This window comes from Scyliorhinus canicula, chromosome 8 (assembly GCF_902713615.1).
Source record: "Scyliorhinus canicula chromosome 8, sScyCan1.1, whole genome shotgun sequence".
Lineage (NCBI taxonomy): Eukaryota > Metazoa > Chordata > Chondrichthyes > Carcharhiniformes > Scyliorhinidae > Scyliorhinus > Scyliorhinus canicula.
In genome coordinates, this window is record NC_052153.1 from 187,898,372 (window position 1) to 187,921,491 (window position 23,120).

Here is a 23,120-nt window from a genome sequence, read left to right on the forward strand (position 1 = left end):
GGAGCAGCCGGGTCAGCGGAGACCAGCTGACTCTCGGGAGTACGATGTGGGGTACATCGCGGCTAGGAGGGGTCCTAGCCAGGGGGGGTGGGGGGGGGGGGGGGGGGAAGGGGGGGGGGACTGGGGGGGGACACCGGGTTGCTGCTAGAAAGACCAGGGACGAGAAGGGGAGAGCCGGGGGGGGGTGGGGGGGGGGGGGCCATCGCTATGGGAAGCGGGTCAGAAAAGAAGGGATGACCCGGGGCGAGCAAGGGACAAGACATGGCTAATCGACAGGGAGTAGGGACGGGTCGCTCTGCGACCCGATTGATCACGTGGAACGTAAGGGGGCTGAATGGGCCGGTCAAAAGATCAAGGGTCTTCTCACACCTGAAGGGACTGAAGGCTGATGTAGCAATGCTGCAGGAGACTCATTTGAGGGTAGCAGATCAGGTCCGCCTGAGAAGGGGGTGGGTGGGACAGGTGTTCCACTCAGGCTTGGATATCAAGAACCGGGGGGGTGGCGATTTTGGTGGGAAAGAGAGTGTCGTTTGTGGCGGCAGAGGTGGTGGCAGACAAGGAGGGCAGGTACGTGATGGTGAGGGGTAGGCTGCAGGGAGAGAATGTGGTACTGGTAAATGTGTATGCCCCGAACTGGGACGACGCGGGTTTTATGAGGCGCCTGCTGGGCCTCATCCCGGGACTGGAGGCAGGGGGCCTGATCATGGGAGGGGACTTTAATACGGTGTTAGACCCTGGGCTGGATAGATCGAGTTCCAGGACGAATAGGAGGCCGGCAGCGGCAGAGGTGTTAAGGGGGTTCATGGAGCAGATGGGAGGGGTAGACCCATGGAGATTTGGTAGGCCTAGGGCGAGGGAGTATTCTTTTTTCTCCCACGTCCACAGAGTGTACTCTAGGATCGATTTTTTCGTATTGAACAGGGGGCTGATACCGAGAGTGCAGGACACGGAGTACTCGGCCATTGCGATATCGGACCATGCACCACATTGGGTGGACGTGGACATGGGGGAGGCGCGGGACCAACGCCCGTTGTGGCGCCTGGATATAGGGCTGTTGGCGGACGAAGAGGTGTGCAGAAGGGTGAGAACGGGCATTGAGAACTATCTGGGTACGAATGACACAGGTGAGGTGCAGGTGGGGACGGTCTGGGAGGCCTTGAAAGCAGTGATTAGAGGAGAGCTGATCTCCATAAGGGCGCACAGAGAGAGGAAGGAGAGGCAGGAAAGGGAGAGGCTGGTGGGGGAGCTCCTAGAAGTAGATAGGAAATATGCGGCGGCGCCAGAGGAGGGGCTATTAAGGGAGCGGCGTAGCTTGCAGGCCAGGTTCGACCTACTGACCACTAGGAAGGCGGAAATGCAGTGGAGAAGGGCGCAGGGTGCGGCGTATGAGTACGGGGAAAAGGCGAGCAGGATGCTGGCACACCAGCTTCGTAAGCGAGATGCAGCCAGAGAGATTGGGGGAGTGAGAGAGAGGGGTGGGGATGTAGTGCAGAAGGGGCAAGAGGTGAATAGGGTCTTTAGGGACTTCTATAGGGAATTGTATAGGTCTGAACCGCCGAAGAGGAGAGGGGGAATGAAGAACTTTCTCGACAAATTGGGGTTCCCAAAGGTACAGGAGGAGCTGGTGGAAGGGTTGGGGGCGCCGATAGAGCTGCAGGAGCTAATTAAAGGGATAGGCCAGATGCAGGCGGGGAAGGCGCCGGGGCCGGATGGGTTCCCGGTGGAGTTTTACAGGAAATTTGTGGACTTGGTGGGTCCAGTGCTGGTGCGAGCCTTCAATGAGGCGCGCGAGGGGGGGGCTCTGCCTCCAACAATGTCGCAGGCCCTGATCTCCTTGATTTTGAAGCGGGACAAGGACCCGGTCCAGTGCGGGTCCTACAGGCCTATCTCCCTCTTAAATGTAGATGCCAAGCTGTTAGCAAAGGTCCTGGCAACCAGGATAGAGGACTGTGTGCCAGGGGTAGTCCATGAAGACCAGACGGGGTTCGTGAAGGGACGCCAACTTAACACAAATGTTCGGAGATTGTTAAATGTGATTATGATGCCAGCAGTGGAAGGGGAGGCGGAGATAGTGGTAGCGCTGGACGCGGAGAAGGCATTTGACAGGGTGGAGTGGGAATACTTGTGGGAGACGTTGGAAAGGTTTGGGTTTGGGGAGGGATTTATCAAGTGGGTAAAACTGCTCTATTCAGCTCCGATGGCAAGTGTGGTAACAAACGGGAGGAGGTCAGAATATTTTGGGCTGCATCGAGGTACTAGGCAGGGATGTCCCCTATCTCCCTTACTCTTTGCATTAGCGATTGAGCCATTGGCGATGGCACTGAGGGGTTCAGGGGGGTGGAGAGGACTGACAAGGGGAGGGGAGGAACATCGGGTCTCGCTCTATGCGGATGATTTGTTGTTGTATGTGGCAGACCCGGAGGGGGGAATGCCGGAGGTAATGGGGATACTAGCGGAGTTCGGGGACTTTTCGGGATATAAATTAAATCTGGGGAAAAGTGAGGTCTTTGTAATACACCCGGGAGACCAAGGGGAGGGAATTGGGAGGCTCCCCTTCAAAAGAGCAGTTAAAAGTTTTAGGTATTTGGGGGTGCAGGTGGCAAAGAACTGGGGGACCCTACACAAGTTGAACTTTTCCAGACTGGTGGAGCAGATGGAGGAGGAGTTTAAGAGGTGGGACATGGTGCCGCTGTCGCTAGCAGGGAGGGTGCAGTCAGTTAAAATGACGGTCCTCCCGAGGTTCTTGTTTTTGTTCCAGTGTCTGCCCATCTTCCTCCCCAGGGCCTTTTTCAAGAAGGTAACGAGTAGTATCATGGGGTATGTGTGGGCACATGGCACCCCGAGAGTTAGAAGGGTCTTTTTGGAGCGGAGTAGGGATAGTGGAGGGCTGGCGTTACCCAACCTTTCCGGATATTACTGGGCGGCAAATGCATCGATGGTACGAAAGTGGATGATGGAAGGGGAGGGGGCAGCCTGGAAGCGCATGGAGAGGGCGTCCTGCGGCAACATAAGCTTAGGGGCACTGGTAACGGCACCATGGCCGCTCCCTCCCACGAGGTATACCACGAGCCCGGTGGTGGCGGCCACCCTCAAGATCTGGGGGCAGTGGAGGCGACACAGGGGGGAAGTGGGAGGTCTGATAGGGGCACCACTAAGAGGGAACCACAGATTTGCGCCGGGAAACACAGGAGGGGGATTCCAGAGCTGGCAGAGGGCGGGTATTAGACAACTGAGGGACTTGTTTATAGAGGGGAGGTTTGCGAGCCTGGGAGAGCTGGAGGAGAAATTTGGGCTCCCCCCGGGGAACACGTTCAGGTACCTCCAAGTGAAGGCATTTGCCAGACGACAGGTAGCGGGGTTCCCCGCGCTCCCCGACAGGGGGGTGAGTGATAGGGTGCTATCAGGGGTCTGGGTCGGGGAGGGGAAGATCTCGGACATCTATAAGATTATGCAGGAGGTGGAGGAGGTACCAGTAGAGGAGCTGAAAGATAAGTGGGAGTTAGAGCTGGGGGAACAGATAGAGGACGGGACATGGGCAGACGCCCTAGAGAGGGTCAACTCGTCGTCGTCATGTGCGAGACTGAGTCTCATTCAATTTAAGGTACTGCATAGAGCCCACATGACGGGGACAAGGATGAGTCGGTTTTTCGGGGGTGAAGACAGGTGTATTAGATGTTCGGGAAGCCCTGCGAATCATGCACATATGTTTTGGGCATGTCCGGCACTGGAGGAGTTCTGGAAGGGGGTGGCAGGGACGGTGTCGAGAGTGGTGGGGTCCAGGGTCAAGCCAGGATGGGGACTTGCGATCTTCGGGGTTGGGGTGGAACCGGGGGTACAGGAGGCGAGGGAGGCTGGAATATTAGCCTTTGCGTCCTTGGTGGCTCGGAGGAGGATCCTGATTCAGTGGAGGGACGAAAGGCCTCCGAGTGTTAACACCTGGTTAAACGACATGGCAAACTTCATCCAATTGGAAAGGATCAAATTCGCCCTGAGAGGGTCGGTGCAGGGGTTTTCCAGGCGATGGCAACCCTTCCTAGACCTCTTGGATCAGAGATAGAAACTGAGGCCATGACAGCAGCAACCCGGGAGGGGAGGGGAGGGCGGGAGGGAGGGAGGGGGGGGGGGAGGGGGGAAAACGACGAAGGAAGTACGGTAGCGGCGGTGGCACGGGCAAGGCCTGCCCGAGGACGCTGCTAGAAATGATAAGTTGGTCTGACTGTCGGTTCGCCGGCGGGGGGGGGGGGGGGGGATGCGCGGGTAGGGGGGGGGGGGGGATTCTTTTTCTTTTTCTTGTTAAGTAGGGGGGTTTGACTTTGTTTTGTTATAATTTAAATGTAAATGTAGGGGGGGTTAAAATGTTTGTATTTTGAAAAATTCAATAAAAATTATTTAAAAAAAAAAAAAATCGTGGCACCGGATATTTCACAACCGCACGAGGGGGCCGATGTGGTCCCGGGTTAACGTCTCATCTTAAAGATGGGATCTCCGACAGTACAGCGCTCCCCTCAGTACTACGCCAGGAATGTCAGCCCAGAATCATCCAGGCTCTGGAATGGGGCTTGAACCCACCACCGTCTGACTCAAGTGTACTGAGGAAATGCTGCATCATCCAAAGCCCTCCTCACCCAAGCAGAAAACAAGGCGGGAATACGGATGCATTCATCCTGAAAGGTCAAACATAGCCAGCAGCCTCCTTCAGTTGAACGTATTCGAATGACAGCACAAGCATAAGCACAAGACTAATGCTTGCATATGTTAAAAGTTTTTCACAATTTCACAGCTAGTAAAATGGCTTCCAGAAAGGACTGGCTGCATTACCTGACTTGAAGATATGTATGAGGCACATAAGCAGAGTGCCGACCTGCTGACAGTAAAAGGAGTGCTGCTGCTCACTCATGTCCACTTTCAGCTGTTTGTTCACAATGTCCTCCAAGAGGATCCCCACCATCTGTAACAGGAACCTGCACAAGGAAAAGGTGCAGCAGTGAGCTCTCCAATACAAGATTTCTCAGGACAAACCAACCCATAAATGCAAGTTGAGCGGACTGTTAACACGCCAGATCATTACAAACACAGGCAGAGTTTACAAAACAAGTTATGCAAAATCTATAAACCGTTGGTTAGGCCTAGGCTGGAGTCTCGCATCCAATTCAGGGGTAACACGCTTTAGGGAAGATGTCAAGGCCTTGAAAAAGGTGCAGAGGAGATCTACGGGGGATTTAGTCGTGTGGAAAGACATCAGAAACTGGGATTGCTACCGAGAACTTGAAAGGAAGATTTGGCAGAGGTGCTTCAAATTATGAACTGCTTTGACAGAGCGTATAGGCAGAAACTGCTCCGCTGTAACCAAATTCAAAATAATTGGTTTAAAAAAAGAGGGAAAATTTCATTCAGCAAATTGTGATGATCTGGAATGCACTGTCTGAAAGGGCAGTGAAAGTAGATTCAACTGTAACTTACGAAAGGAAATTGGATCTCTACCTACAATGGGAAAAAAAATGTTTAGGGATGCGGGAAAAGTGTAAGAAACTGAGACTAATTGGTAGCCCTTCAAGAGTACCAACACAGCACAACCGCCTCACGGCGCTGAGGTCCCAGGTTCGATCCTGGCTCTGGGTCACTGTCCGTGTGGAGTTTGCACATTCTCCCCGTGTCTGCTTGGGTTTCGCCCCCACAACCCAAAAATGTGCAGAGTAGGTGGATTGGCCATGCTAAATTGCCCCTTAATAGAAAAAATAATTGGGTAATCTAAATTTATTTTTTTTAAAAAGAGTACCAACACAGGCATGAGGATGTGGACCGTCTCCTTCTGTGTTATGTGACTCTATGATTGGGTAGTGCACAGTTCCTGTAATCAGACATATTTATGTGCCAGCTGAGGGCAGTGTGGTGGCGCAAGTGGTGAGCAGGTTACCACGGTCGCAGGTTCGATCCCGGCTCTGGGTCACTGTCCATGTGGAGTTTGCACATTCTCCCCGTGCTTGCATGGGTTTCACCATTACAAACCAAAAGATGTGCAGGGTAGGTGGATTGGCCACGCTAAATTGCCCCTTAATTGGAAAAAAGAAGTAGATACTCTGAATTTATACTAACAAAAATTAATTATGTGCCAGCTTAGGGGGTGAAGCCTAAGAATTTTTTTGTCCAAGGAGGGTGTCACAGCCAAGTCCAAGATTCTGTTCACTCAATGCCCACTCACCTGCAGGGGTCCCTGGACAGCGAACAGGAATCCAGGCACTAGTTAGTCCAGGAACTGAGGCACCCCACTGATATAGCTGGTCTGACATACACTAGGAATCGAATCAAGGATCTTCTCAATGACCTGGTTCAGTCACACGCTGCATCTATCACATCAACCATCAGGGAACCAGCCCTTTTTCTCAAGTCTATCCCCATACACACATTTTGGCCAATCTCACCACATTAGTGCCAACGTTGTACTGGTGCACCCGTTATCATCTCCAATCTCTTTAAGCCATATTTATCTAGGTTCCTTGCACAACTTCAGATTGGATAATTTTAATCTCATTTTAACAAGAATATCCTGCATTGATTCAACCCAAAGGACTCCACACAGGAGAAATGAGCAACAGCAGACAGAAGAGGTGCGTTATAAGAAGTATTTTAAAGACAGAGTGGAGGTAGCGAGGGGGGCAGGGGACCATGGGGAGGTGAGTGAGGCAGCCCGGGGGGGATCGGAATACAGGGAGTAGGGCGAGGTAACTTAGGGAGGAGAGTGGGACCAACATGATTGAAAGTTAGGCCACCAAAACAGAGCTTCCGACAACGCCAATGGGAAGACAGTCGTCTAGCAAACTCTGATTCTCTTTCCCATGGAGCTGATATCTGACGTCTGCCATGTCTCAACCTGCAGAGAATGGTCCAAAATCAGCAATCCTCCAACATGTGGGATCTTGGTCTACAGAGAGCAGCTAAAATGCAGGTGATTAGTGCCTGTTCTAATTCTGTATTTCAAAGTCTGTGTTTCAAAACATGTTATAAAATGTAAAATCTAAATATAATGTTTCTTAACGGTGCAATATTTGTTTAGATGATACAAGGGAACTTTGGACATCTTGCACATCAGTCCATATCATCGTGTTTCAGGGATATCTGACTTGTATCTCAGAAATGTCTCTTCATGTTTGACGTACAATTAAAAACTTTGAAATGCAGTCACTCTTATGTACGTGGCAGCCACAATGCACATGCAGGAACTTTCAAGCAGCAAGGATCACCAGTTAATTTACTATTACTGCGGGGTAGATTTAGTTTATTCTCTTATCCAATGGATACCATCTCAATGTGACACTGCCTCAATAGTGCACCCACCATGTCAGCCAACACACAAAGTGTTGGGAGTTCGGCAGGAACCTACGTCCTCTGACTCACGGTGCAAGCAACAACCAGAGTGCGTTTGCTGCACTGTCGTATCACTTTTCTAGCAAGTCGTGAGTACCTGGCAAAAGTTTCTTCTGGTAGATGTTTGCTCGGAGTCTCTTCATCCTGCTCCTCCGGTGGGATGATCTGATTCCCTCGGTCTCTCAACACGCTAATGTTCTGGCAGGAAATCAAATATGGGGACAGGGCCAACTCCTGAACCCGGGATAGGACAATATCCTCGGTGGACTGAGAAATAAGGACCCGCAGGATAGCTAGGATGCCCGATATCCAAAGCTGAACTGTTCCAACTGAGGCCTGCAAGAGAAACAGTTTCTTTTAATACTCCCTTAGTCCACTTTTAAAAGGGAAAAGAAATGATCTGTTTACGTCAAGATGATTTCGAAAGTCGAATTTACAAATTGAACACTGCCTATTTTGTGAACAGCCAACAATTACTCCAAAACAACTCGGGTACCAGCAGTGTTGTTCCACCTAGAGTAACACAGCAACTCAACCTCAAGCCTCAATAAATCATTTATATCATGCCTTTAACATATTAAAATGGCACAAGACTGCTTCACGGGCACTTTATGGAACAAAACTTGACACCGAGCTACATAAGGAGGTATTAGGTCAGATGACCAAAAGCTTGGTCGTGTCGGAGGAAAAAGGTAGTGGTTGGAGCGATATCGGAAGATAATTCCAGAGGTGAGAGCCTAGGCAGCCAAAAGCACATCTGCCATTGGTGTACTGATTAAAATTAAGAATGCTCAAGAGGGCATAATTGGCAGATTGCAGGGATCGAGGAAGGTTGTCGCACTGAAGATATTAGAGAGCTAGGAAGGAGTGAGGACATGGAGCGATTTGAAAATAAGGAGAATCAAAGTCCAGATGTTTCCTGACCACCAGGCGGCACTACAAATCAGAGAGCAGAGGGTAGATGGGTGAATGGGACTTGGTACGAGGTAAGACAGGGGCTACAGAGCTTTGAAAGACCTCAGGCTTGTGGATGGGAAGGTGGCACAGTGGCACAGTAATTAGCACCGCTGCCTCACGGCACCGAGGTCCCAGGTTCGATCCCAACCCTCGGTCACTACCCGTGTGGAGTTTGCACATTCTCCCAGTGTTTGTGTGGGTTTGGCCCCCACAGCCCAAAGATGTGCAGGGTAGGTGGATTAGCCACGCTAAATTGCCCCTTAATTGGAAAAAATGAGTTGGGTACTCTAAATTGTTTATTAAAAAAAGGTTTGTGGATGCCAGAATGAGAACACTGCATTGGAAAAGTCAAGTCTAGAAGTAACCAAGATTACTAAAGCCATTGCAGAGTGGCTTACCAGGGTGCCAGGCATAGCAAACATACTCTTCAGCAACATGTCGACGGGTCGCAGTGATGAGGGTGCCACCGTCTCAAACAATGTATTCAGCACTCCCAAGGCCTCATGCGAATCAAGGTGCATCTACCAAAAAGAAAGAGGAAACAATAAAATTCATTTATATCCACTTTTTCCATGAGCAAAACTGAGCTCATGTTCATCGAGTCAGCATCCAAAATATGCGCTCAGCTTGTACGTTTAAGCCTACCTACAAATCCATCCATGCCTTGTTCCTTCTCCGTACCTTTCAAACCTCCTTCCGCCCATTTGAGCCAAGCCTCTCTTGGATCCTGCAGCTCTGGGCTGCTGCATGATTCCCCATTCCTTCACCATCAGGGAAAGAACCTTCAGTTACACACTTCGGTACTTTGGATTTTTTTGAAAGACCCCTTAAACCAGTGGTGGGCAACCTGCATCTCGGGGGTCACATGCGGCCCATCAATGTTCTGAGTGCAGCCCACGAAACATTCTGTTGCCCACGTTCAGAGTTGCCACATTCCACTGGCTTCCATCGCGTAGCTTTTTTCCTATGGGAACGACTGAAGTGATATGCACACAAAGCAAGGACACGTGAAGTGAGGTGTGTGCAGATTGCTGACTGTGAGAGCTGTGCTCTCCCTCTGCTGCCCTCCTTCTGCAGCCAAAGTGTAAATATTTATGTTGTTTTTAACACTTGAAGTTGATGATAGTTCTATTAATATATAAATGATTAAGTATTCTCTATAACTTGTTCTCAAATATTCAGAATATACACTAAATAGATTCAATCTTATTCAAGGGTCATGGTTAGTGAACAAGCCTGATTTCGAACTTGCGGCCCACTGAGATGAAGGAGGGTCACTCATGCGGCCCACTCACTAGCCTAGGTTACCCATCACTGCCTTAAATCCTGCTCAAACTCTCTACCTTAAAATGTCAGATTAAGGTTTTACTCTGCATTCGATTCCCTTCCCCAATGAAGCACTGTAGGATATCTCACTATGCTAAAGGAACTGTGCGCATTGGATAGCTGTACTGGTACCTTGCGAGGCCTGGAGTTTCTGCTCGATTGTGCAGGTTACTTCAGCGCAGTTCACTAAACTTTCTTCCATCGGTCAGAAAATTCAAAAGTTTGAGAACACGCGCCAACAGATTCAAAAACAGCTTCTTCCCCGCTGTTACCACACTCCTGAATGACCCTGTTGTGGACTGAACTGATCTCTTTATGCATCCTCTCTACTGTGTAGCAATACACTCAGTATGCTTCACTCTATGTCCATGTCCATGTTTTTATACTGTGTATTTATCACATGTCCCATCTTTTTTCATGCCTGAAACGATCTGCCTGGGCTCTACGCAGAACAATACTTTTCATTGTACTTCAGTACACGTGACAATAATTCTAAATCTAAAAACGGGGGAATTTTCAGCCTAATTTTTTTTTAAAATATTTTTATTCTCCCAAATTTACACCCACCAACAATAAACAATAATCAGCAAAAAATATGTCAATCCCCATAACAATAACAACAATCCCATCCTCCCACCAACCCCCAAACACTAGCCCGCATGTTTACATAAACAACTGACAAAAAGGAATCAGGGATTATCCATAGTCACCCTTAATACACACAGCCCCCCCCCCCCCCCACCCAAGTAATGTTCGGTATGGGGCTTTTCACAGTACACTTCATTAAAGCCTACTTGTGACAATAAGCGATTATTGTTATCCAGTTCTTGAAAGTGCATAATAAATAGTGCCCATGAATTGTAGAACCCCTCCGTCCTTCCCCTCAGTTCAAACTTAACCTTCTCAAGGGTCAAGTATTCCAACAGGTCCCCCCGCCACGCCAGGGCACAGGGTGGAGAGGTTGCTCTCCATCCAAACAGGATCTGCCTTCGGGCGATCAACGAGGCGAAGGCTACAAGATCTGCCTCCGCACCCGTTTCCAACCCTGGCTGGTCCGACACCCTGAATATGGCCTCCCGGGGGTCCGGGTCCAGTTTCACGTGCACCACCTTGGTGTACCCCAAAAACCTCCTTCCAGCAATCCTCTAGCTGTGGACAGGACCAAAACATATGAACGTGATTAGCGGGGGCCCCTCCGCAATGTAATTTTCTTTGTTCTTTAGGCAACAAGTTTAGATAAAGGATCTGGATCGGCGCAGGCTGGGAGGGCCGAAGGGCCTGTTCCTGTGCTGTAATTTTCTTTGTTCACACACATCTTCTACTCCTTCAAAGAATCGGCTCATCCTCACCTTCGCGAGGTGTGCTCTGTATACCACCTTCCGCTGTATCAGCCCCAACCTCACATATGAGGTGGAGGCATTCACTCTCCGGAGCACCTCACACCAGACTCCCTCCTCCATATCCTCTCCCAACTCTTCCTCCCATTTTGCTTTGATCCCTTCCAGTGGTGCCTTATCCTCTTCCAAAATAGCTCCGTACACCGCTAACACTACCCCCTTCTCCAGTCCCCCTTGTCGTCAGCACCTCCTCCAGCAATGTGGAGACCGGCTCCACCGGGAAGCTGTGTATCTCCTTCCGGGCAAAGTCCCGAACCTGCATGTCTCTAAACATTTCTCCCTGCTCCAGCCATACTTCACTTCCAGCTCCTTCAATCCTGCAAACCGACCCCCAAGAAACAAATCTTTTATCATCTTAATCCCCTTCTCTTCCCGTTTCCGGAAATTTCCATTCCACCTCCCTGGCTCAAATCTGTGGGTCCCCTGAATCGTCATTTCCCTTGACCCTGCCCCCAACCCGAAGTGTTGGCGAAACTGCCTTCCAGATTTTCAATGAAGCTATTATTACCGGACTCCCTGAGTATTTCCCCGGAGCTATTGGGAGCAGCGCTGTTGCTAGTGCTTTCAGCCCCGACCCCCTGCACAAACTCTCCTCCATTCTGACCCACTGGGAATCAACCCCTCTGATCCAGCTCCACACCTTCTCCACATTCGCCGCCCAGTAGTAGTACATCAGGTTCGGAAGACCCAAACCCCCTCCCTGCCTGCCTTCCCCTCTGTAGCAGCTCCTTTCGCACTCTGGCCACCTTCCCTTCCCATATGAACGAGGTAATCCTTCCCTCAAACTCCCTGAAGAAAGCCTTTGACAGGAAAATCGGTAGGCATTGAAAATAAACAGAAATCGCAGCAACACATTCATTTTAACCGCCTGTACCCGGTCCGCCAGTGACAGAGGAAGACCATCCCACCTTGCCAGATCGGCTTTCACTCTCCCCACTAAACTAGTGATGTTGTACCTGCGAAGCCTTCCCCACTCCCGGGCAACCTGCACCCCCAGATACCTAAAGTGAGTCCCTGCCCTACGGAATGGCAGCCCCCCCCCACCCCTGCCCCCACCCCCGGCCGAGACACCACAAAATACTCACTCTTGTCAAGGTTCATCTTGTACCCTGAGAAAGACCCAAATCAGCCTAACTTATATTGCACTGAGCTCAAGTTTCTACAATTTTGTGTATTGGTTTCAAAATAATGTCTGGAAGCAAACCCCGTCCGTAAAATTGGCCACTTGCTCTGAGAGAATTAACCATCATTGGGGTTTCTAATAATAGCGATCCTCTATGCCCTGTCCAATGAAGGCAAGCATTCCGTATGCTTTCTTGACTACCTTGTCCACTTGTGTTGCCAATTTCAAAGATCTATGGAGCTGCATGCCCAGATCTCTCTGACTTTCTATATTCCCAAGGGTTTTGCCATTTAGGGTATATTTCCCCTCTATGTTAGACCTACCAAAATGCATTAACTCCATTTTCTATTTCTTTGCCCAAGTCTGCAACCTATCTCTGTCCTGCTGTATCTTCTGACAATCCTCAACACTATCTGCCACTCCACCAACCTTGGTGTCATCCGTGAACTTACTAATCAGACCGTCTACATTCAAGCTGCTGCTTTACTTTACAAGGGTATATTTTAAGCTTTTATTTCCAATTATGTTTTAACATGTTGTCCAAATGAACTGGGTCAGGGTAGATTTTGAATTTGATTATCTAAAAATGAGTTTTGGTGAAAACTGGCAAAACTGATCGAATTTGCACCATAATCAGCAAAGCAGAAAACAAAACCTGGATTTTTGAAATAAGATTCAGACCACAGCAATAGGCCATTCAGCCTAACTAACCCATGCTGGTATTTAAGTTCCACACAAGCCTCTTCCTACCAATCTTTTTCGTAGTCTTATCAACACATACTTCTATTCCTTTATCCCTCACCTCCAAGGTGAAGATGCTTTCTACACTTCTGTATATATTACAAAACCAAATCACGAGAGGCAAGAAAAGTGCGTGGAACAGTGCAAGCTGTTCACAAATCTTTTAGTACCAGAGTCTTATATGGTGGTCTATACCTGCTGTTTAGCCAGCAACGGTAGAATCATATCAGCTATCTGTCGGGAAAGGCGTTTCCATTTATCCTCATTCTCCTTGTGACACTGTTGCAGCACCAGGATCAACATCTCCAAGACCTACAACAACAAAAGTAAATGCAGCAATTATTATTATTTTCACCTGCCCTACATCAATGGTGAATTTCATGTCATTATTTGAGAGATACAGGGGTCTGAAAGAGAGATGCAACAGCCGTGTCCCGCCTCCTCATAGGGAATATAGGGATGGAGGGAGGAAGGGCAGGGAGGGAGCGAGAGAAACACCTGAGCTGTTCTAAAAAATCTTCCACTTTTATACCGATGCTTGCTGAGTTGGGATTATAGAGACCAAGGTTTTTAATCATGTACACGATGAACAAGAAAACTTTAATTTATGTCAAGTCTTTAACATAGTAAAATGCCCCAAAGCACTTCACAAGCACATTATCAAATAAAATCTGACACTGTTCCACTGAAGGAAACATTAGGGCAGGTGATTCAAGTGTGGAGTAAGAGGTAGATTTTGAGGAATGTTTTAAAAGAGGTACGAGCGATAGGGAGGTGGAGAGATTTAAGGGGGTAATTCCATTGCTTAGGACATTGCCATCTGAGGGTATGGCCAGCAATGGTGGAGTGGTGAAAACTGGGGACGGACAGACCAGAATTGGCAGAACACATATCCCGGGGGAGATTTAGTGCCCACCTTAACCGGTAGGGAGAACAGCGATGTAGGTGCAAAAGGAGAATAATGGTGCAATTAAGAGTAAGGAACCTCTATTCTCTTCATATTTCCCAATTTTCCATGCCCCCTTGCCGGTGACATAATGAGGTTCTTGCCCTTTGTTGTAATATGTTTGAATGCACTTTAATGTAGTTAACGCGACCCCCCCGTCACATGATTCCCCCCTCACTTCACATTCATACGAGGCGGCATGTTGGCAAGGCAAGAAACAGCCGAGGGTATTCCGCCGGGGGCCCCAAGGTAAGTATAGTCCTCCGGGGGGGAGCGTGTCCTGGCGCTGCCCCGGACACAGGTTGGCACTGCCAGGTCAGAACCCGACTGTGCCAATCTGTGCCAGGGGGAAGTAGGGGCGGAAAAGAGGAGGAGGCAGGGAAGCTCTGTGTGGGGGGGTTCCCCTTATATGTGTTGGGGAGGAGAGTGCCTCCGAGGCAGCGGGGGCGTTGGGGGGGGGGGGGGGGGGGGGGGGGGGGGGCGCTAGAGGGGGGAGCATGCCCCCGAAACATTGTGATGATCGGGGTACTCTTTACAGATGGTGCCCCAATCTCTCTCGCTCCCTCTGGTCCTCAGTCAGAACCTGATACTCTGAACAATATGGGAAAATTCCATCCATAGGAACAATCAATTCAGCCACTCGAGCTTGTTCTGCCATTCAATTAGATTATGGCTAATCTGAATCCACCTTGATACCCTAAACTAAGAAAAATGAATTGACCTCAGTCTTCAACATTTTAATCGACTCTTGGCATCCACAGCCTTTTGGTACACAGTTCCAGATTTCCAATACTTAATGTGAAAACTGTTTTTTTGCAACTAAACCTAATAAACAGAGTCTACGGAACTTTCTCCCATCAGAGGAACTGGAGGAGGCTATTCAGCCCCTCTATCGTGTTCCACTATTAAATCCATCATGATCTATACGCCAACTCCATTTATCTGCTTCATCCCTTCTCGGGCAGAAAGCTGTCAGTCCGTCTTGAGCATTTTCAATTACTCCAACATCTGCAGCCTTTCACAGGAACTGTGTGTTCAGCCTTTCCATTGCACTTATGCGACAGTGCTTCAGGATTTCATGACCTGGCTACAATTTTATGGTTAAATCCCCTTGTTTTGGATTCTAATTCTGGCCCTCTTGTCAGTTTGAAAGCTTTAGTCCCTATTTGTAGAAGTACAAATTTGCCAGCAGAAGAAGGGAGTTGATTTAGTTGCATTGCATCAACATGCTGAGCCCGTGAACCATGAGTCCTGAATCCAAACCTTTAAGTGTATCAAAACTGCCATTTGTGTGGCATCGTGTGTGCGTGGGTTTCCTCCGGGTGCTCCGGTTTCCTCCCACAGTCCAGGGTTAGGTGGTTTGGCTATGCTAAATTGCCCTTAGTGTCCTAAAAAAGAAGGTTAATGGGGGGGGGGGGTTGTTGTTGGGTTACTGATTATAGTGATATAGGGTGGATACGTTGACTTGAGTGGGGTGATCATTGCTCGGCACAACATCGAGGGCCGAAGGGCCTGTTCTGTGCTGTACTGTTCTATGTTCTAAAACTAGCAGCTTGTTGCTCTTCAGGGGTTGAAATAAAAGAACTGATCTATTATTTTGAAAGCAGTGAGCGTCTAGGGCATCCTTTGCTGTGAACCGTAAATGATGCTGAGTCTGCAGTGAAGGTAGACAACTTTGCCTGAGAAGATCATACCAAGCCTGGAAGAAAGAAAGTACCAAACCAGAAGCCTCAACTTCAGAAAGACATTGAGTGGAAGTCATCCCTGTGAATCAACAATCCCTATCTTTTTAGTTTATTGATATCTTCTCTCTCTTTCAATAACCCTTTTCCCTCCATGTTGTTTGTGAGTGCGCACGCGTGTGTGTGCCTGCATACGTTTTTGGGGGGGGGTTGGGAAATGGGTAATAGATAGCCAGCTACATTTTCTGTCTGTTTAATTAAAGATACGGCTCATAATAAAAGGTTACTCATGTTTTAAAGTTACAAACCTGGTGACTGTAGTTTTTTGGACTCAACCAAAGTCCTTGGATATTTAAATAAATCTAATTTCGCTGGTGTTGTAACTCCAGATCATCTGGGACTGACATTGACCGCGCTCTAGCACAAGGTGAAGTAACAATTGCATAAACAGGATGAGTCCTGGACAATCCAAAATTACAAAGAGTTTCCAGTTCTCAATAGAGCCAGTCAATAAAGTAGATAATCTAAAGGTGGGAGAACATATTTAAAGCCTGGAGAAGGGGTAGTGGGAAGAAGGGAAAGCAAGGGATGTTTGTTTTCTGAAGGTTCTGCGTTCCCATCACCCCCATCTCAAACCAAACTTGCATTGTATTTCAGGGTTAAATATATTTTAATATGGGCCCAGTTACAGTACAACACCAGGCATTCCCAGGTCAGGCATTAACAATGGCAGGAGTACAGAGCTCCCAATGGACTGATCCAACAATATGCCACAACCATCAACTCACCATCCACGAATAGGGCAAATTCAACACTGTCCCTGAACACTGAAAAGCTTGTACAACAATTTTAACCATATAAGAATTAAACCTGCAATTCTTACCATTTCAAGATGTTTACTGCAGCTCTATTTAAAAAAAGAAAACTATGTTTATTAGAGCATTTGGGCTGATAAGACGACAATTGCTGCACTGCAATTCGAATGAGCTGGATGAAGCCACTGTGGAGCTATTATCCAGCTCAATGCTATAAATTTCTCTTTCGCAAATGCAGGAAGTTAATCTGTCTAAGTCAGTAAATTTCAAATATTAAAACAGACATAGAAGTGGAACTTGGAATGAGACATGCAACTGATGAAGCAGAGGCCAGACTGTACACCAGGAGCACACATGGGGTATGAAACACAAACTGGAAATGGTGGGAAAAGACAGCAGGTCCATGAGCACTCCCAAAGATAATCTACACCCCAGAAGCGTCAACCATACATGTGCAAAAGATGTACATCCAGAAGATTAATCAGCAGTTCTCTGCTGACAGATGTGCTGTGCATTTTCCAGCATTTCCAGATCATTAGCAAATACAGGGTTTTTTTTTAATCTTTGCAGATGGAAAGCAATGGAAGTAAGGGAGACAGCAGACCAGAAAACAAGATCAATAAGATGATAGATAGCTAGTACGGAACAAAACAGCCCAGCCATAAAGTTACGGAAACACCCAAGGGACAACGGAATGTGAACCAGCAGGTTGTAGAGTTAGAGGGCCGGTTAAAAAGGCGCTTTTAGGATGTTGGGAGAAAATGCTAAAGGGATCTCCAAGCATTACTCCATACGTTTGGGTTTTTCCTTCCCAATGGCCTGGTGACTGTGATCCACACAGCAGAGCAAATGGGAAAGAGGCAATCGGTTTCCCTGCCTCCCAGGTTTCATTAAATTTGGGGAAATTAGAGACAGACAGACAGAGAGAAGGGGGGGGGGGGGAAGAGACAGCTATTTTCTGATGCAACCCATGCACAATGAATGAAGGCAAATGCTGATTGATTAATAAAACATGCAGAATAAATAAAACTAGCAGCGGTGGAACAGTTAGATTTGGTTCACAGGTAAACATTAACTTTCCCCAGTCTTGCTGCGAATGTGCCAGGATCCAAGTTAATGCTATGATGGAACTAAGATGGTGTGAGAACAGACAGAGAGGAAACAGGAGATTGGAACACAAGGAATACACAAGACTAAAACAATAAACTATTTAGACATCAGAAATACATGGTTGAAGAGGGAGGCGTAGAGAACAGAGACATGTAAATGCATCATGATCATTAAATTATGTAAACGGAAGGTACAGAGAAGGATGAAGCCATCAGTTGCAGGCCACTCAACAACTGCCAATGTCAGACACCCCACCTCACCATTTTAATGACATTCCACCATCTGAAATTTTAATGGAGGTATCAACTAGGGTCCAAACACGAGTTTTAACAGAAAGCAGAGGGGGGTCACGTGAAGTGAGCGCGGGAGCGGCTGTGTGTTTGCGAGCTCTGGCTCTGCTCATCGAGTAATCCTATATTTTATCCAGGCGCGCATTTCACATTTGTCTTTTCTTGGGACATATGTCTTGCGCTATGTCCCTGGAGATTCCTGATCGATGTTTTATGAAGAGTAGCAGAGATAAATTGTGGAAGATCCTCATTTTACCGTGGTGGTCAGAGTGGGTGGGGTGGGGCCCAGCTTGCAGTGGAGGTGTTGCTGCTGAGGGGGTTTACTCCTCGGTATTGCTGTGTGCATCCCAATGAGAACGTTGCTCCGGGTGAAGATCCTGGCTCTGTGGTGTAGGTGTTGAGAGCTCACTTTGACGATTTGCAATGTATCTCTGGGAGAATGGTGGAGATGCAAAAGAGAGTTCTTGCATTCTGAAGAGCATTTCCTGGCCTTGAGACATTGAGACGCTGCTGAATGGCATGATGTTTATACTGATGGATTCGGGAGGTAGGGGTCGGGCTCGGTGCGCCCGTGAGCCCGGTCCCTGGCGAAACATGGGAGGCGAGTTCCCGACTGAATTTGAAAATTGGCTGCCGGGCTTTAGTAATCTTGATTTGGAGGCTGGGTTAGGATTCGACGGAGCTTGGAGTATCCAATCATCGAGATGTAGGGTCGGTTCCACCTCCCAAACTCTGGTCCTATATTACCATATCCTCGATGCTCATTGCCAGGGGTTGGAGGTGGCTGAGCAGGTCGAGTCAACCGCCCCCCCCCCCCCCCCCCCCCCCCCCCCCCCCCGATCAGGGCCGAAGCTGTGGGTCACTTGGACACTCCGGGGCAGAGGCATGTTGGAAGTGAAGGCACTTTGTTGGAATCCTTGAGAGTTGCTGAGTTATTCTGTCTGGGCGTCAGCCTTCTCAAGGAACTTTGATGGTGTAATTATCCTGCAATTCTTCTATAATCCTTGACTTACTCCCTTGTGATTATGTTGATTATTTATTGTTGTCTTTTCTCCTGCAAGGGTGAGATGTGAGCGCGAGGGCGAGAGTCGTCTGTTACCCTGTTGTAGCAAACAATCATATTGAGTTGATAATGTGAAATGTGGTCTGTGTGCAGTTTTACTCCTCCTTGCTGTAATAAAGATGAGTGGGACCAGGGCGGGGGGGTGATGGGGTTGGATGAGTTAAGTCCTCACTGAGATTGAGGATAGCTTCCCAGTTAGAGCTAACCATATCAGGTTTTAATTTTAGTTTTGTTATTTTAATAATCCGTGCCTTTCTCCTTTGTTGGCCTGGACAGATTATGTATCCTGTCGAGGCCGGAGTTCCTTCTTCCTTGAGCTAGACATCTTTCCTCTGGGTCTTTCTTTTTAAAGAGCTATTAGAATGGGAGGATAGAAGTGTTGTTGCACGTGGAGGTGGGTTTGGTTAATCTTTGGCTGGTCTGTTGAAGAGAGATTGTTCTCAGTAAACTTGCTGTGATGGCGGACAGTGCTGGGCGGACAGGGGCTGGTTTAGCTCACTGGGCTAAATCGCTGGCTTTTAAAGCAGACCAAGCAGGCCAGCAGCACGGTTCGATTCCCGTACCAGCCTCCCCGGACAGGTGCTGGAATGTGGCGACTAGGGGCTTTCACAGTAACTTCATTGAAGCCTACTCGTGACAATAAGCGATTTTCATTTCATTCATTTTTCATATCTTCAGATCAGCTTGGGTGATCTTCCCTTAGGGTTTTTTTTTCCCTCACTTCATCCGGGTGAGCAGGGTGCTGTTACTGGGTTTGGTACGTTTCGGCGTAGCCCATTTGGCGTAGCTGATTCGGCGTGGCCGATTCGGCGTCAGGGAAATAATTGGACTATTCAGCGCAGCCGTTTAGGCGCCAGGATATTTCGACGTCATCAGCATCTCTATATTTAAAATATTTAAACTGTCTTTAAAATTTAGCAAATACTGTATTATAAAAAACAATTAATTAAAAAACCTAGTAAAGCTATTTAATCTTAGAAATTACTTCTTCATTTCGTAATTATGAACACTACCCCTCAGGAATTCAATAGGATCTAATGATTCAACTTCCAATATGACTTTTTTGATCAGTTCATCAGCATCTCGATATTTTTTTAGCTTTTTGGGGGGCGGATATCCAGCTGTCAACTTTTCGAGAAATGCATCACGTCCTTTCTGAACTTTCCGTAAGGCATCAATAAATTTCCAGATTGAAGGATGATGCATTCCTAGCTCATATTGCAAACGTCGATTGGCAGCTTCGGCGTGATTGTTGGTCCGATCTTCATTATTTAGAGTTCGCTCATAAAGGTTCCATATCTCGGGAGCGAAAAGAGGGGTCATCCTTGCATTACGACTAGAATAGCTCATTTGAACAAGAGAGAGAGAGAGAGAGAGAGAGAGAGAGAGAAGCTGCACTGAAGGAAATCACTGAAGGAAGCTGCACTGAAGCTTATAATTGGACAATTTGGCAACTAGAATAGCTCATTTGAACGCGAGAGAGAGCTAATTAGAATTGGACTATTTGGCAAAAAACGACTATAACGACTAATTTGACGCCGAAACGTCCCTCCGCCGAAAAATTCCTCCGTCGAATCGGCTACGCCAAATGGGCCACGCCGAACTGGCCACGCCGAAACGTCCCATTCCCGCTGTTACTAGTCCTGGTCCAGTCTGGTAGTTTAGGGGGGTTCCCCTGGTTGCACCGAGGAAGGGGGAATCAGCCCCCCTCCCAGGAGTCCCAATTTTTTGGTGTCTTGACGATTCTTCTTCTCTTTGGTGATGGGGACTCCATGGCTGGGGCTGGTGTGACCATCCTTTTATGTTTCAGTATAAATGAGAGCAGTGCAATGCCCTGGATGTGGTTGGAGAGCAGCAAGTCCAGCTGCGGTTTGGGTATTGGGTGTCCTGGCGGTCCTGGGGGTATTGATTCCTGTGTGTCGGGGGTTGTTGGGCTAAGCCAGGACTGGTGCTGTGGCTCGTATCCTGCTGAACCCTAAAGCTTGGAATGTCCCTTCTTGAAGGGGCCTGCGGATACAAAAGTCTGAGAACACGCACCAACGGATTCAAAAACAGCTTCTTCCCCACTGTACCAGACTCCCGAGTGGCCCTCTTATGGACTGAATTGATCTCTCTACACGTCTTCTCTACTGTTGTAATACTCCACTCCGTATGCTTCACCCAATGTTTATGTATTTACATTGTGTATTTATCATACGTTTTTCATGTATGGAATGATCTACCTGGACTGTACGCAGAACATTACTTTTCACTGTACCTCGGTACATGTGACAATAAATCTAATCTATTATGGATGACTTGAGAGGCTGGGTATTGCTTTTCGGTGCATTGGGACACCCCCCCCCCAAAAGCACTTGTTCTCTTCCTCATCAATGGGTGATCGGTGGGCTGCAGGGAAATACAGAACCAGGATTGGGTCCAGATCCATTGTTATCCTGTAGTTTACTCCTGGTAACGCTAATTCTTTTTCCTCTGTTTTTCTTGAGGCCCTGATCGTAAGTCATTGCCGGTTCTCTGTACAAATGTATGGAACGATGTTGGTTCTGTACCAGGCCTGAGGCTGGAGTTAAGTTGCATTGTGTGGTGTATATGTAACTCCCCTTTAGAAATGGACTTTTCTTTGTTTTCTTTTCTTTTGTAAGGGTGGGTATAACGAGTCCGTGATTGGGTCCTGCATAAGTGCAGGTGGGTTTCATATCCAGTGCCTTTGGCGCTGCTGGAGCTGAGGGAGCTGGGGCTGGTTTAGCACACTGGGCTAAATCGCTGCCTTTTGAAGCAGATCCAGGCAGGCCAGCAGCACGGTTCAATTCCCGTACCAGCCTCCCCGAACAGGCGCCGGAATGTGGCGCCTAGGGGCTTTTCACAGTGACTTAATTGAAGCCTACTCGCGACAATAAGCGATTTTCATTTCATTTTCAGATAAATATTGATGAAAATCACTTATCGTCACGAGTAGGCTTCAAATTAAGTTACTGTGAAAAGCCCCTAGTCGTCACATTCCGGCGCCTGTTCGGGGAGGCTGGTACGGGAATTGAACCGTGCTGCTGGCCTGCCTTGGTCTGCTTTAAAAGGCAGCTATTTAGCCCTGTGCTAAACCAGCCCCTGATGCACACCCGTTCATGGTGCGGAACATTTATCCTGAGCTCTCATGGTAATTGTAAGCAGACACGTCATGGGAGGGTGTGCAGCATTTTACCATGTTTTCATGGCTTCATCACGATTCTTTCTTTGTCTCTGGTGGGGTTTATAGAGGTATCTAGCTACGTCTAATGATTGTATCAAGCCAGTTATAATGTTGTTCTCCTGTTTGCACCTGTATTCATGTACTTTGAACCATTTTTCCTTGTTTACTGAAATCTATTTATTTTGTTGCGTTGTTTGCAAAGATGTGAAATCTTAATAATTATACTTTTTTTTTAAAAAGCAGAGGAGCTTTTCACGATTTGATTGAATGCCTGTACCTTTGCAAATAGCCCATATAATAAATCAAATCCTGTGTTGGGCTGTCACTGTTTCTGGCCAGACATTCAGTTCCAAGAGGAAAATGGCTGTGTTGCTTAATCTGCTGTAACCAGTGTGACTTTCAATGCAAAGGGTGACTGAAAGGAGTGAATAATTCTGATCTTTGTTAAAAAGATAGACCAAAGACCATTTTCTCCTTTTAACTTGGAACACCAAATTGGAAAAAAGAAATGATGGTTTGTTGACATGTACTAAAGCAATATCACACTAGGTCAGTTCTGAGTCACTTATGTCAAGATAGATGTATTGGCTTTGGAAGGGGTGCAGTACATTCACCTCACGGTAGCACGGTGGTTAGCATAAATGCTTCACAGCTCCAGGGTCCCAGGTTCGATTCCCGGCTGGGTCACTGTCTGTGTGGAGTCTGCACGTCCTCCCCCTGTGTGTGTGGGTTTCCTCCGGGTGCTCCGGTTTCCTCCCACAGTCCAAAGATGTGCGGGTTAGGTGGATTGGCCATGCTAAATTGCCCGTAAGTGTCCTAAAAAGTAAGGTTAAGGGGGGGGTTGTTGGGTTACGGGTATAGGGTGGATATGTGGGTTTGAGTAGGGTGATCATGGCTCGGCACAACATCGAGGGCCGAAGGGCCTGTTCTGTGCTGTACTGTTCTATGTTCTATGTAATGCTGGGGCTAAAGAGTTAAATCATAAGAATGGGCTAGGCCTGTATTCACTTACGTATAGATTGGGGGGGGGGTCAATAGAGTGTTCACAATAATTAAAGGATTTGATTGAGTAAATACACAAACTATTTCTTCCAGTGGGGTCAGGTTGAGACGCAGAACCTGAA

At 47.9% G+C, this 23,120-nt stretch overlaps 1 protein-coding gene across 10 annotated transcripts in view; it reads right to left on the reverse strand.

Moving 5' to 3' along the window:
* The window catches only part of htt (huntingtin), a 256,270-nt gene that overhangs the window by 71,014 nt on the left and 162,136 nt on the right, over positions 1–23,120 (reverse strand). For 7 of the 10 annotated variants that reach the window (XM_038805852.1, XM_038805859.1, XM_038805860.1 and 4 more), the window contains 5 exons: positions 16,418–16,441; positions 13,102–13,218; positions 8,718–8,840; positions 7,460–7,698; positions 4,819–4,961 (listed from right to left, as the gene is read on the reverse strand). In XM_038805852.1, coding sequence (XP_038661780.1) covers positions 4,819–4,961; positions 7,460–7,698; positions 8,718–8,840; positions 13,102–13,218; positions 16,418–16,441 — 646 coding nt within the window. The remainder of the gene's footprint in view (positions 1–4,818; positions 4,962–7,459; positions 7,699–8,717; positions 8,841–13,101; positions 13,219–16,417; positions 16,442–23,120) is intronic. The other 3 variants (XM_038805861.1, XM_038805858.1, XM_038805857.1) reach the window with 1 other exon arrangement.